The 12,449-nt window shown below is 35.6% G+C and overlaps 1 protein-coding gene across 5 annotated transcripts in view; it reads right to left on the minus strand.

Annotated features, from left to right (window-relative positions):
• The window catches only part of TASP1 (taspase 1), a 303,516-nt gene that overhangs the window by 36,187 nt on the left and 254,880 nt on the right, over window positions 1-12,449 (minus strand). For 4 of the 5 annotated variants that reach the window (XM_032420014.1, XM_032420016.1, XR_004301276.1 and 1 more), the window contains one exon: window positions 5,052-5,125. In XM_032420014.1, the coding sequence (XP_032275905.1) occupies window positions 5,052-5,125 (74 nt within the window). Of the gene's footprint in view, window positions 1-4,001; window positions 4,798-5,051; window positions 5,126-12,449 lie in introns of those variants that run through there. The other variant, XM_032420017.1, reaches the window with a different exon arrangement.

Consider the following 12,449-nt stretch of genomic DNA (forward strand, 5'->3'; position numbering starts at 1 on the left):
CCAAGCTCTTGGTGTGCTCATTTGGTGAAGGCTTCATAGGGAAGAACTGGTGGTGGGTGCAAGACTCATCCTGTGACTGGGGCTTCTTAGGATTTTAATCTCTCACACCACTCACATGAGGCTATAAATAGTTCATTGAAAGTTTGGCTAGTTTCTCTTTATATTCTTCTACATCAGTTTTACTCCTCTTCCCACTGTTCTGCCAGAAATAAATCTGTCAAGAGGTTTTTTCTGTCCTAAAAGTCTTTCTGGGCCTTAGTTCACTTAGGTTTTTCTAGCATATTCAGTTTTTTGGATGATTTTTTAAATTTATGATTTTATAGTTTATCCAGCTCATTCTCATTGTTAGGAGTAGGAGCAAAAGTGTCTTCATCTTAACTGGGAGTGGAAATCTCTTTCTCAATTCCTTTGATAACTCCTTCTTGTTTACCTCCCATTTTATATTTGTCTTCCTCTTATGATTTTATTTGAGAGGTACATTAAGCCTAACAAAAAACTCTCAGAAATCCCATCTGTCCTAACCCTTCTAAATAGATGTTTATCGAGATTTTTTTAAAGCCTCAGAAACTATCTTCAAAAAAAACAAAACATGGTAAATACACTACATTGGGATTGCAAAAATTCTACTGAAAATTGAATAGCAATATATCTGCTTATGTAATCTGGAATGTAGAATTTAGAATTTGCAGATTGGAGGCAAGTATCTAGGGCCATAATATATACAAATATCTATAATATATAGAATATATCCATAATACATCAAGGACTAAATAGAATCTAGTCATCCATATTCAGAGAGACAGATTTTATTTCTTTGTTGTTATCGTACTTTATCCCAGAAAGGACTTAAGGCATAGTAAGGTATTCTTATTCTCATTTTACAGATGAGGACTCTTGAGTTCCCAAGAGGCAGAGTGATCACACTAAATAAACAGAGTTGGGGGAGAACCCAGGCTCCAATTGCCTGGCACTGCACTCATTCCAATACTTATTCATTTCAAAACTAATCAAATGTGCCATAATATCCAAGGGTGATATATTTTTAAAAATTTCTATGCAAAAATAATTTCAAAATTACAGAATAGTTCAAGGAACATCCATACATCCTTTACCCAGGTTTACCTATTGATAACATTTTGCTCCATTACTTTGCTATCTATCCATTCATCCATCTATCCATATATTTTTTCTGGACCATTAAGAAGATATTGTATATATTATGGCCCTCTATCCCTAAATACTTCAGTGTGTATTTTCTAAGAGTGAAAATATTTCTTTATATACCACAGTACAGTTATAACAAACAAATTTAAGAATGATACAACACTTTTTACTATCTATAATATTTCAATTTTGTAAATTGACCTAATAATGCATTTATAGCATTTTCCCCTCCCCTGTAGGATCTAGTCTAGGATCAAGTATTGCATTTAGTTGCCAAGACTCTAGTATTATTTAATCTGGAGCATTTCCCTCAGCCTTTGTCTTTTATGACACTGACATTTTTTAAGAATATAATCCCTTTTTTCTTTCTTCATAGAATGTTCCTCATTTTAGATTTGTCTGATGTTTCTTTGTGATTAGATTCAGGTTATGCACTTCCAGATGGAATACTACAAAAGCAATGTTGTGTCTTTCTCAGGTTATCACATCCAGAGGCACATGATGTCCATCTGTCCCTCACCAGTCACATTAATTTTGATCACAAGGTCAAGTTGTTGCCTGGTTTCCTCATTATATATATATTATTTTTTCTGCAACTAATAAGAAATCTGTGGGGAGACACTTTAACACCATAAAACAGCCTGCTCTTCCTCAAGAATGAATTTTTATAACAGTATTTTCACTACTGTTATAGAAAGTTATAAAATAGTAAAAGAAACCTAGGTTTCACTTAATACACTTCAATAAGTTCCATGCCAGTTTTAACATCTGTTTTTATTACAGTAGTCCATGCACACTGGGTGTTTATTAAAAATTGTTCATTAACTACTATCTGGGCAGGATATAGGCAATCTGATTTTTAAATCCAACTGGTATCAATGCCCTAATTTTGGTTTAATAAAAAAAAGAAAATCTCTAACTTATGCTACAGAAGGTTTAGAAATTAAATTAAATGATATAATTAAAAGAATGTTCTATAAAAAAGAGAAGAAAAGAAAAGAAAGAAATTTGTAAAAGAACCTACCTCTATTTATTCAAATTGTATACAGATTCTGGTTACAATAATATTTATTATCCAGCCTTTTTAAAGCACTATGATTTTGAGGTGAGCTTTAATTCAAGACCTTAACTTAGAGTGAACATAGCTAGCTTATATAAAATGTTCGAATGGCCAGGTGGCTTTAGTTTCTGAGTTTGGTAACAAGAAGTCCAAATTAAAAAAAAAAGAAAAGAAAAGAAAAAAACTTTTTAGAAATAGATTTTAAATTTAAAAAATGTGTGTGCTTTGTTGTTGTTTGGTTTTGGGTTTTGTTTTGTTTTAGTTTTAGTTTTTAAAGATGCCTTCTTTCTCATTTGCTACCATGGATCTCAACATTATGTGAGAGCATGTTTCACAAACCAGTCATCATGCTGAACAGGCATGCCATTAATTCAACAACTTTTTCATAGAAGTCAGGAAACCAGAGGGGTAGGCCAAAAGCTTACTTTCTTATAAGGAATACAAACTTTGCTATAGCTGCTTTCTCTTTTGAGCCCAGCTTCTCATTTATAACATTGTCTTACTTGCAATACAATAAAATTCCAGCCTTTATGACAGAAGAGATGGGTTTTTTTGATCAATAGAATTCAGCAGCCAAAGCATTAGTGTTTGGGTTTTTTCTTCTTTCTGGAAAGCATTTGTAGCCACAGGCTCAAAGGAGGAAGAAAGAGAGAGGGATTAACTCTCTGCAAGGAAGGTCAAAAACATAATTTACAAGTGAGGCAAGAGGAGCAGCTGTATCTGTAGGCCCAATCAAGACTACCAGCTGGAGAATTTACCAGCAATATGAAAACCACGTCCACCAGATGTCAAGCAATGCAACTAGAGGCCAAACATCTTTGGGCTCAATGCAGGACTCTCCACTCTCTTTACTACCCATATTTCATATTAAATAGTAAGGTGTCTTCCACAGGCCACCAGCAGGGATAACTAGAACATTTCCGCTCAAGGGACTTAATAACATCATGGTACCTCCATCAGACTGGCTTCAGTACTAAAGTCTACCTCATATATGTTCTTTTATTAAAAAGCAATTTTAGCTCAGAGTCAATAGGTAAGGGGTGAGAGAAACTTAAATGGCTGCAAGCCATTACTGTGGCTTCTCAGGCTTATTTTATATTTGGGAATGGTTTTGTCATTGGGAAGAAAAGAATGTTCTGAAAATACTTTTTTGAATAACCATTTTTCCACTCATTCTTTAAGCCTGTGCTGTTCAATACAGTAGCCATTTCACCATATGTGGCTATCTAAATTAAAAATAAGTAATTTAAGTTAAATTTAAACTAATTTAAAACGCTGTTCCTCAGGCATACTAGCCATATTTCAGGTGCTCAGTAGCCACACGTGACTAGTGGCTAACCTACTGGACAACACAATATAAATATAAAACATTTCAGTCATCACAGAACATTCTATTAGGCAATGTTACTCTAAACTCGAAAATCATCTTTATTTTCTATTTGTTTATTTATTTATTTATCTATTTATTCTTTAGAGAGAGAGAGAACAAGTGGGGGAGGGGAGGAGCAGAGGCAGAGGGAGAGAATCTTAAGCACACTCCATTCCAGCACAGAGCCCGAACACAGGGCTTGAACTCACAAACCTGAGTTCATGACCTGAGCTGAAATCAAGAGTTGAATGCTTAAGAGACTGAGCCACCCAGGCACCTCTCAAAAGTCACCTTTAAAACGAGCAGCTATAATTTCCTTCTGTATATGCTATGAAACAAGGCAATCTCTGTGCAGTCTCTTATGAAGTAAGTCTACTAGTATATGAATATTGTATTAGGTGAGGGTAAGACAAGAGGAGAGCTCAGTAACATTGTTACAGATATAAGCCAATCTTTGTCTGATGAAATGCTCTTGATGCTACTGGCTTGCTGGATAATATGCAGAGGCCAGACTGGATGGCTTAGTTAAATAACAAATCAGCAATAAACTGACATGTACCTTAATTTGTTACATGTATCCTTAATTTGTTAATGATTCAATCTATATCAGACATTTATATCAGAAGTTTCCTTACTTATATTTCCAAATGTGCAAAATAAATTATGTCCTTTAAAAAAGAGGCTGCCCAACTTCACAGCTTTGCAATTGAGGTACTTAATACCAAGTAAACATCATATGCCACAGCTGTTTCTAAAAATTTTATGAAGAAGAACATGAGTCCAGTATAAACTAAAATCCATAGATTATATTTCTTATATAGACTCACCCATCATGGATGCAGGGAAACCAAGCAATGCATGAGTAGCTGTGTATGTCTATGTGATTGTTGTGACTCACTGAGGGATGCATGCCACAGGCACGTGTCACACAGGGCACAGACCTTTGACTCTGCTCACGAGGACACCATGCCAGGGCATGCCAGGACACAGCAGAGCACTAGACAAGTCATATGTGCAAGCACCTCAGCCACCTCCACCCTTGCACGTGCAGGGTGATGTCTAGGCACTCAGCCTTCTTTACCTCAGTTTCCTTGATCTATTCCAACACTCCCTGTAAAATCACTCAGCCCTGTCAGCCCATCAGCTCGACTCCCATTTTCTCTTCCCAATCCCCAGTTTCTTCTTTTCCAGTTATTCACAATGGCTGAGGAAGAACAAGATGAAAATAAAGGGGGTGGGGATAGTGTTTCCTAATCTCCCCTGCTCTGTCATCAAAAGCTAAAAAGATCTGCTGTTTCTCTTTGGGATCATTAACTGTTCTTAATCAGATTCTCATAAAGATCACGGAGCTACTGCCCAATAGAGGCTGAAAAAAATACATTTTTATCAACTTCACTGGTTAGAGGTTCATGCAACAGCTGCAAGGTTTTCAGGTTATGCCCCAGTTTTCCCGCTTACCTTGGCTTTCCCATCCTGGGCTGACATATATCCAACACACATGCTCTCTGTCGTGTGGCTCCAAAGAAATTCCACTGCCGTGGAAGAGAACACAAATAGGCACATTCAGATCACAGATGGAAAATAAATCTTTGCTTTTTAATAGAACAGTTAAAGATGGCTTTATATTTTAACACACTCAGTTCCCTACTTTCCATTTGGTCCTTCATAAATGTCAAGATGATTTAGTACTCAAAACTGTGTAATGCCATTTACTATGAAATGAAAAATGTATTTCTTTCTTGTCAAAACTTATGATTATTACATGTAAAATAAATGCTCTTCTGTTTGAAACTTGTAGCCTTAAAAACACACATGCACCACATACTCATACACACAGTACACAATGATTTAGCATATGTAATATTCCATAACGTAGTTTCCATAGTTTCCTTTAACACTAACACACACACACACACACACACACAGTCTTGGTTTCTAAATACCATTCTCCATAAAAAGGAACCAAGATTCTTTGGAGAATGTTCATTCCAGGGCTGGGGCAGAGAAAATATAAAATGAATCTGGAACATCTTATTGTGCCAGAAAGTAAGGAAGTGCTCAAAGAATGATGACAACTTCTCAAAATGACCCAGACATCAGCCTGAAGGGGCTCCCACTGGCCAAATCAGTGTCAAACTAAGTATCAAAATAAATAGTAATGAATTATCACCACTGAATAAAATAAGAACCAATGAGCCCATACTAATGCAAATAAATAAATGAATAAATAAATGGGGGAGAAGAGAAAGCTCTTCCTTGTAGCAGAATGCCAACTAACAAATACAGAAGAAATAACAGTTAGAAAACCATCATGGTTGCTAAAATGGGTGACAATTTGAAGAGGAGCAAACTATTTACATAGTCTCCAAGTATCTCTCCATGAAGTCCTTACTAAATGGAACGAGGGAAAGTTTAAGTTCACTGTGGAGAAACTAGTGAAGCCCCCCTAATCAAATGATCGAAACTCACATCACCAATTAAGGGAAAATCAACACCACATGCCTTCTGGTGAGACACTGTGGGACACACCACCACTTCTGCGGTACTTCTGCCAAAACTGCAGAACCCAGACTGCATGAGGAAACACCACACAAATCTGATACAGGAACACTACTAAATAACTGGTTTGAACTCTTCGGAAATGTCAAAGTCAATTGATACAAAGGAAGTTGAGATAAAGGAGATATGATAACTAAATGCAATGTGTTATCCTACATTGGTCTGTGGGGAGATGTCATAGGGACATTATTGAGACAATTGATGAAATTTAAGAAGGGACTACGGATTAGGTAATAATGCTGTATCAATATTAAATTTTATTATTTCGATAACTGTATTGTGATTATTTAGAAGAATGGCCTGTCCTTAAGAAATATACACTGAAGTGTTAAGAGTAAAGACAGCAGACATCCACCTTGACTTCAAATAGTTCAGAAAAAAAAAAAATACGTTTCAGTGTGTGTGTGTGTGTGTGTGTGTGTGTGTGTGTGTGTGTGTGTAGAGGGAAGAGAGGAGAAGGAAGGAGTGAGGGTGGAAAAACAAATGGGGGGAATAAAAACAATGGGTGAATCTGGGTAAATGAATAGTGGGTGTCCCTTGTACTATTCTTGCAACTTTTTTGTAAGTTTGAAATTATATCTAAATAAAAAGTTACAAAAAGAAAAATCCACAAACATACAGAGATACACACAAAACCCTGTCACCTTCAAGTATATATACTTTCAAAATTCTAAATTTTTTTTTAAAGGCATTTTTTAAGTTTTGACATACTTCTCCAACAAAAATTTCAAAACTCCCTGATAATAAAACAGCATTGCTCAAGACAAATCCTCTGGGTCCCAGGCCATCCATCTGTTTATATCTCTGAGCTAATTAAGCCTGAAGACAAGTGTTTGAGTTGAGATACAACTGTGGGATCAGTGATCCTAGACTCTGAAGGCTTTGCCAGACATGTGGGGAAGAAAGAAGCAGTAAGGGGCAAAACTGAGTTCCTCAGATACGTGGCTCATTCCCTCATCATTAATTAATTATCAAACCTGCCAACCTGCTCAACAGACGCTCCAGTGAAGAGTGCAGGAAAACAGTGTCACGCAATGAAGCAAGTTCTCTTCAACAGATGTTTTTTCTTCCTCACACATCTGCTTTGAACTTCAAAAATCTTGAAGTCCAGAGCAAGGTCTGGGATATTCTAAATTGCCTAATAGAGCAAAGGCATTCAAGTCTTACTGAATTTCCTTAGAGTGGTGACAAAGTAATTGTATTTAAATACAAAGTTAAGGCATTTCTAAAATTGTGACTTCTCCTTATTCTCCAAATGTTAAGGTGGCTCATGAACTAGCCATGGAAAGAAAAATATATGGAAATATAGTTGATCTAATTATGAAAGGATAAAAACATTACACTTTATTTTTTAAGATACAATTGTGCTTATTTTAAATGCATTATTCTCTCTAAAAATGTAGCCTGCTTTAAGGAAATGTAATATATAAAAAAATTCAGAATTATGAAACAGGATAAATTGGGTACAATGACTGACTTCATTAAACAATAGTTTTATATTGAAGGGTTGCCAGTGAAGTTTCTAGACATAGTTTAGGAGTTCTTAAAGAAAGTAACTCAGTGTCTAGAAATTCAATCTTCATTTATTCTTTCCACAAACATTTATTACCAAAAAATGTATTTTTGCAATGTGCATTGTACTGACACACTATTTTTAACACCTACAATTCAAATATGGATGTATGAGTTACTAGTTCAGGCTAACTTGAGAAACTCAACAGTAATCATTTATAATTTAAATTATAGAATGCTTTTGAAAAGAAATCCTGTTTATTTAAAAGTGTATGTCTTTTTTTTTTTTTTTTTTAAAGATTTTATTTATTTATTTGTCAGAGAGAGAGACAGAACACAAGCAGGGGGAGAGGCAGGCAGAGGGAGAAGCAGGCTCCCTGCCGAGCAAGGAGCCCGATGTGGGACTCGATCCCAGGACCCTGGGATCGTGACCTGAGCCGAAGGCAGACGCTTAACCGACTGAGCCACCCAGGCGTCCCTAAAAGTGTATGTCTTAACTCAAGTTAATTTAACAAAATATTTCTTGATCAAGGGCTTTAGGGAAGCAGGAGAGAGAGAAACTAACAATGAGAATCCATCATATGCCAGGCACTGTCTTTTGTAATAGAACACAGTAAGGCCTGGATGGGGAACCTGAGGCTAAGAGCAGGTAAGTAACATGGCTTAGGTCATTTTAGTAAGTGCACAAACTACAATTCAAACAGGACTTTGGATTCCAAAACCTGGTGACCTTCCATTGTTCTATTGCTTTGAAATTTACACTGCTTAGAAGATTTATAATTAGTGTTATATATTGTGAGGATTAAATTCATTAAAAACACCAAAGGACCAACAAAACATTAAACACAACTCTTAGATATCTCTTAAGAAAAGCTTTTATTTTTATTTATTTTTTTAGAATATTTTTTTAATTTTTATTTTTATTTAAATTTTAGTTAACATACAGTGCAATATTGGTTTCTGGAGTAGAATTCAGCAATTCATTATTTACAAACAACACCCAGTGCTCATCACAACAAGTGCCCTCTTTAATACCCATCACCCATGTAGCCCACCCCCACCCACATCCCTCCATCAACCCTGTTTGTTCTTAACAATAGAGTTTGTTCTCTATTGTTAAGAGTCTCCTATGGTTGGTTTCCCTTTCTCCTATTTTCCCCCCTTCTCATATGTTCATCTGTTTTGTTTCTTAAATTCCACATATGAGTGGAATCATATGGTATTTGTCTTTCTCTGAATGACTTATTTCACCTGGCATAATACGCTCCAGTTCCATCCATGTCATTGCAAATGGCAAGATTTCATTCTTTTTGATGGCTAAGTAATATTCCACTGTGTATATTTACCACCTCTTCTTTATCCATTTATCAGTCGATGGACATTTGGGCTCTCTCCATAGTTTGGCTATTGTTGATAATGCTGCTATAAACACTGGGATGCATGTACCCCTTCAAATCTGTATTTTTGTATCCTTTGGGTAAATACCCAGTAGTGCAATTGATGGGTCGTAGGATAGCTCTATTTTTAACTTTTTGAGGAACCTCCATACTGTTTTCCAGAGTGGCTGCACCAGCTTGTATTCCCACCAACAGTGCAGGAGGGTTCCCCTTTCTCTGCATTCTTGCTAACATTTGTTTCTGTGTTGTTAATTTTTGCCATTCTGACAGGTGTGAGGAGGTATCTTATTGTGGTTTTGATTTGTATTTCCCTGATGATGAGTGATATTGAGTATCTTTTCATGTCTGTTAGCCAACTGGATGTCTTCTTGGGAAAAGTGTCTATTCATGTCTTCTGCCCATTTATTAACTGGGTTATTTGTTCTTTGGGTGTTGAGACTGGTAAGTTCTTTATAGATTTTGGATATTAACTCTTAAAACTGTAACAAAACCCAGAGGCTACAAAAGACAAGATCAATACATTTGACTACATTAAAAATGTTTACGATATTTCCTTTTGCCATATGGGGAAAAAAGGTCAAGAGATAAATGACACACTAAGGAAAATATCTGCAATTTGTAGCACAGAAAAAGGGCTAATTTTCTTCATATATAAAGATTCACAAATCAATGAGAAAAGGACAAAAGGAATATAATTGGCTCTAAAACATGAAAAGAAGTTCTACATTTCTCATACTAAAAGAAATGCAAGTTAAAACCACAAAATACCGTTATTCAACTATCAGGTTATCAGATATCAAAAGTTTGAAACAACATTATGTTAGCTGGGGGTGGAGAAAAAAGCCTACTAATTATGGAGGCATGGCCATTTGAAAATATATCCTTGCAATTTGTGGTAGTTATGTTCTATAAGGTTGCCATGAACACTGAATTAGCAAACACTGAGCCATTGCTCCTAAGGGAAATATAGGGTTAGGTTCCTACAAGCCTCTTGTCACAACATTTTCAATCAATAAGTAACCTTATTTTATGTGTTTCTGTGTAAAACATCTTATTTAATATATTTTTCTTATAAGTAATTAATTATACATAATCTTTCTTTATAACACAACATAAGCAAAGAAGAGTTTAACATTTTCCTGATGCTGGATAACCGCTTAGGAATTTCTTTGGTTTTCAGCCTCACAATAATGCTGTCCCCTATGCTCTGTTCATTGGTCATTATCTCATGAATCCACAAGTTGAGTACTTTTCCAGCTTTTCCATGGCTTCATCATGCACACAGATGTTACTTTAGCAGTTTCTGGAGCAGCCTCACATACAATTCAATGAATTTCCTCTTCCTTTTTCTGGATGTACAATATTGTTGATTCATTAACTTTGAACTCATAGCCAACAGCATTATAACTCTTGCCTGAAGGAAGCTTATCGAACACACGTTTTCTCCACAAGACAGCACAACCTCCTTGCACAAAGAAACACTAGGCAGCACTTCAGCACTGAGCTTGGGGGCCGCTTTATTTTTTTAAATTTTAGTAAGATTTTAATTTTAATTCCAGTATGGTTAACATAGAGTGTTATATTAGTTTCAAATGTACAATATAATGACTCAACAATTCTATACATTACTCAATGCTAATCATGAAAACTGTGCTCTTTAATCCCCATCACCAATTTCACCCATCCCCCCAACCGACCACCCCTCTGGTAACCATTAGTTTGTTCTCTATAATTAAGAGTCTTTTTCTTGATTTGCCTTTCTCTCTCTCTTCTGTTTTTATTGTTTCTTAAATTCAAAATATGACTAAATCATATGGTATTTATCTTTCTCTAACTTATTTCACTTAGCATTATACTCTCTAGCTCCATCCATGTTGTTGAAAATGGCAAAATTTCATTCTTTTACAGCTGAATAATATTCTATTATACATATATACCACATGTTCTTTACCCATTCATCTATCAATGGATACTTGAGATGCTTCCATAATTTGGCCATTGTAAATAACGCTGCAATAAACATAGTGGTGCATGTATCCCTCCATATTAGTGTTTTTGTATTTTTAACACTAGTACTTTGAATGCTGGATTGTAGGGTAGTTCTGTTTTTAACTTTCTGAGGACCTCCCCATACCATTTTCCATAGTGATTGCACCAGTCTGCATTCCCACAAACAGTGCAAGAGGGTAATTACATGTTTAACTTCTGGAGGAACCTCCATACTGTTTTCTACAGTGGCTGCACCAGTTTGCCTTCCCACCAACAGTGCAGGGGGTTCCTTTATCTCCACATCCTTGCCAACACTTGTATGGAGTTTAGCCATTCTGACAGGTGTGAGGTGATATCTCATTGTAGTTTTGATTTGCATTCCTCTGATGATGAGTGATGTTGAGCATCTTTTCGTGTGCTATTTGTATATTTTCTTTGGAGCAATGTCTGTTCATGTCTTTTGCTCATTTTTTAATTGGGTTATTTGTTTTTGGGGTGTTGAGTTTTATACATTCTTTATATATTTTGGATACTAACCTTTTATCAGACATGTCATTTATAAATATCTTCTCCCATTCCGCAGGCTTTTAGTTTTGCTGATTGTTTCCTTCACTATGCAGAAGCTTTTTATTTTGATGTAGTCTTAATAGTTTATTTTTGCTTTTATTTCCCTTCTCTCAGAGATATCTAGAAAGAAGCTGCTATAGCCAATGTCAAAGAAGTTACTGCCTGTGTTCTCTTCTAGGATTTTTATGGTTTAAGGTCTCACATTTAGGTCTTCAATCCATTTTGAATTTATTTTTGTGTTTGGTGTAACAAAGTGGTCCAGTTTCATTCTTTTGCATGTTGCTGTCCGGTATTCTCAACACCATTTTTTGAAGAGACTGCTTTTTTCCCATTAGATATTCTTTCCTGCTTTGTGGAAGATTAACTGACCATATAGTTGTGGGGTTCATTTCTGGAGTTTCTGTTCTATTCCAGTGATCAATGTGTCTATTTTTGTGCCAGTCCCATACTGTCTTGATCACTAGAGCTTTGTAGTATAACTTCACATTTGGAATTATAATACCTCCAGCTTAGTTTTTCTTTTTTCAAGATTGTTTTGGCTATTCAGGGTCTTTTGTGGTTCCATACAAATTTTAGAATTGCTTGTTCTGGTCCTGTGAAAAATGCTGTTGGTATTTTGATAAGGATTGCATTAAATCTGTAGGTTGCTTTGGGTAGTATGGATATTTTAACAATATTTATTCTTCCAATCCATAAGCATGGAATGTCTTTCCTTTTCTGTGTGTTTCAGTCTCTTTCAACAATGTTTTATAGTTTTCAGAGTACAGGTCTTTCACCTCCTTGATTAATTTATTCCCGGATATTTTATTATTTTGGGTACAATTATAAATGG

Source organism: Phoca vitulina, unplaced genomic scaffold, assembly GCF_004348235.1.
Source record: "Phoca vitulina isolate PV1807 unplaced genomic scaffold, GSC_HSeal_1.0 scaffold22, whole genome shotgun sequence".
NCBI classification, from domain to species: Eukaryota; Metazoa; Chordata; class Mammalia; order Carnivora; family Phocidae; genus Phoca; species Phoca vitulina.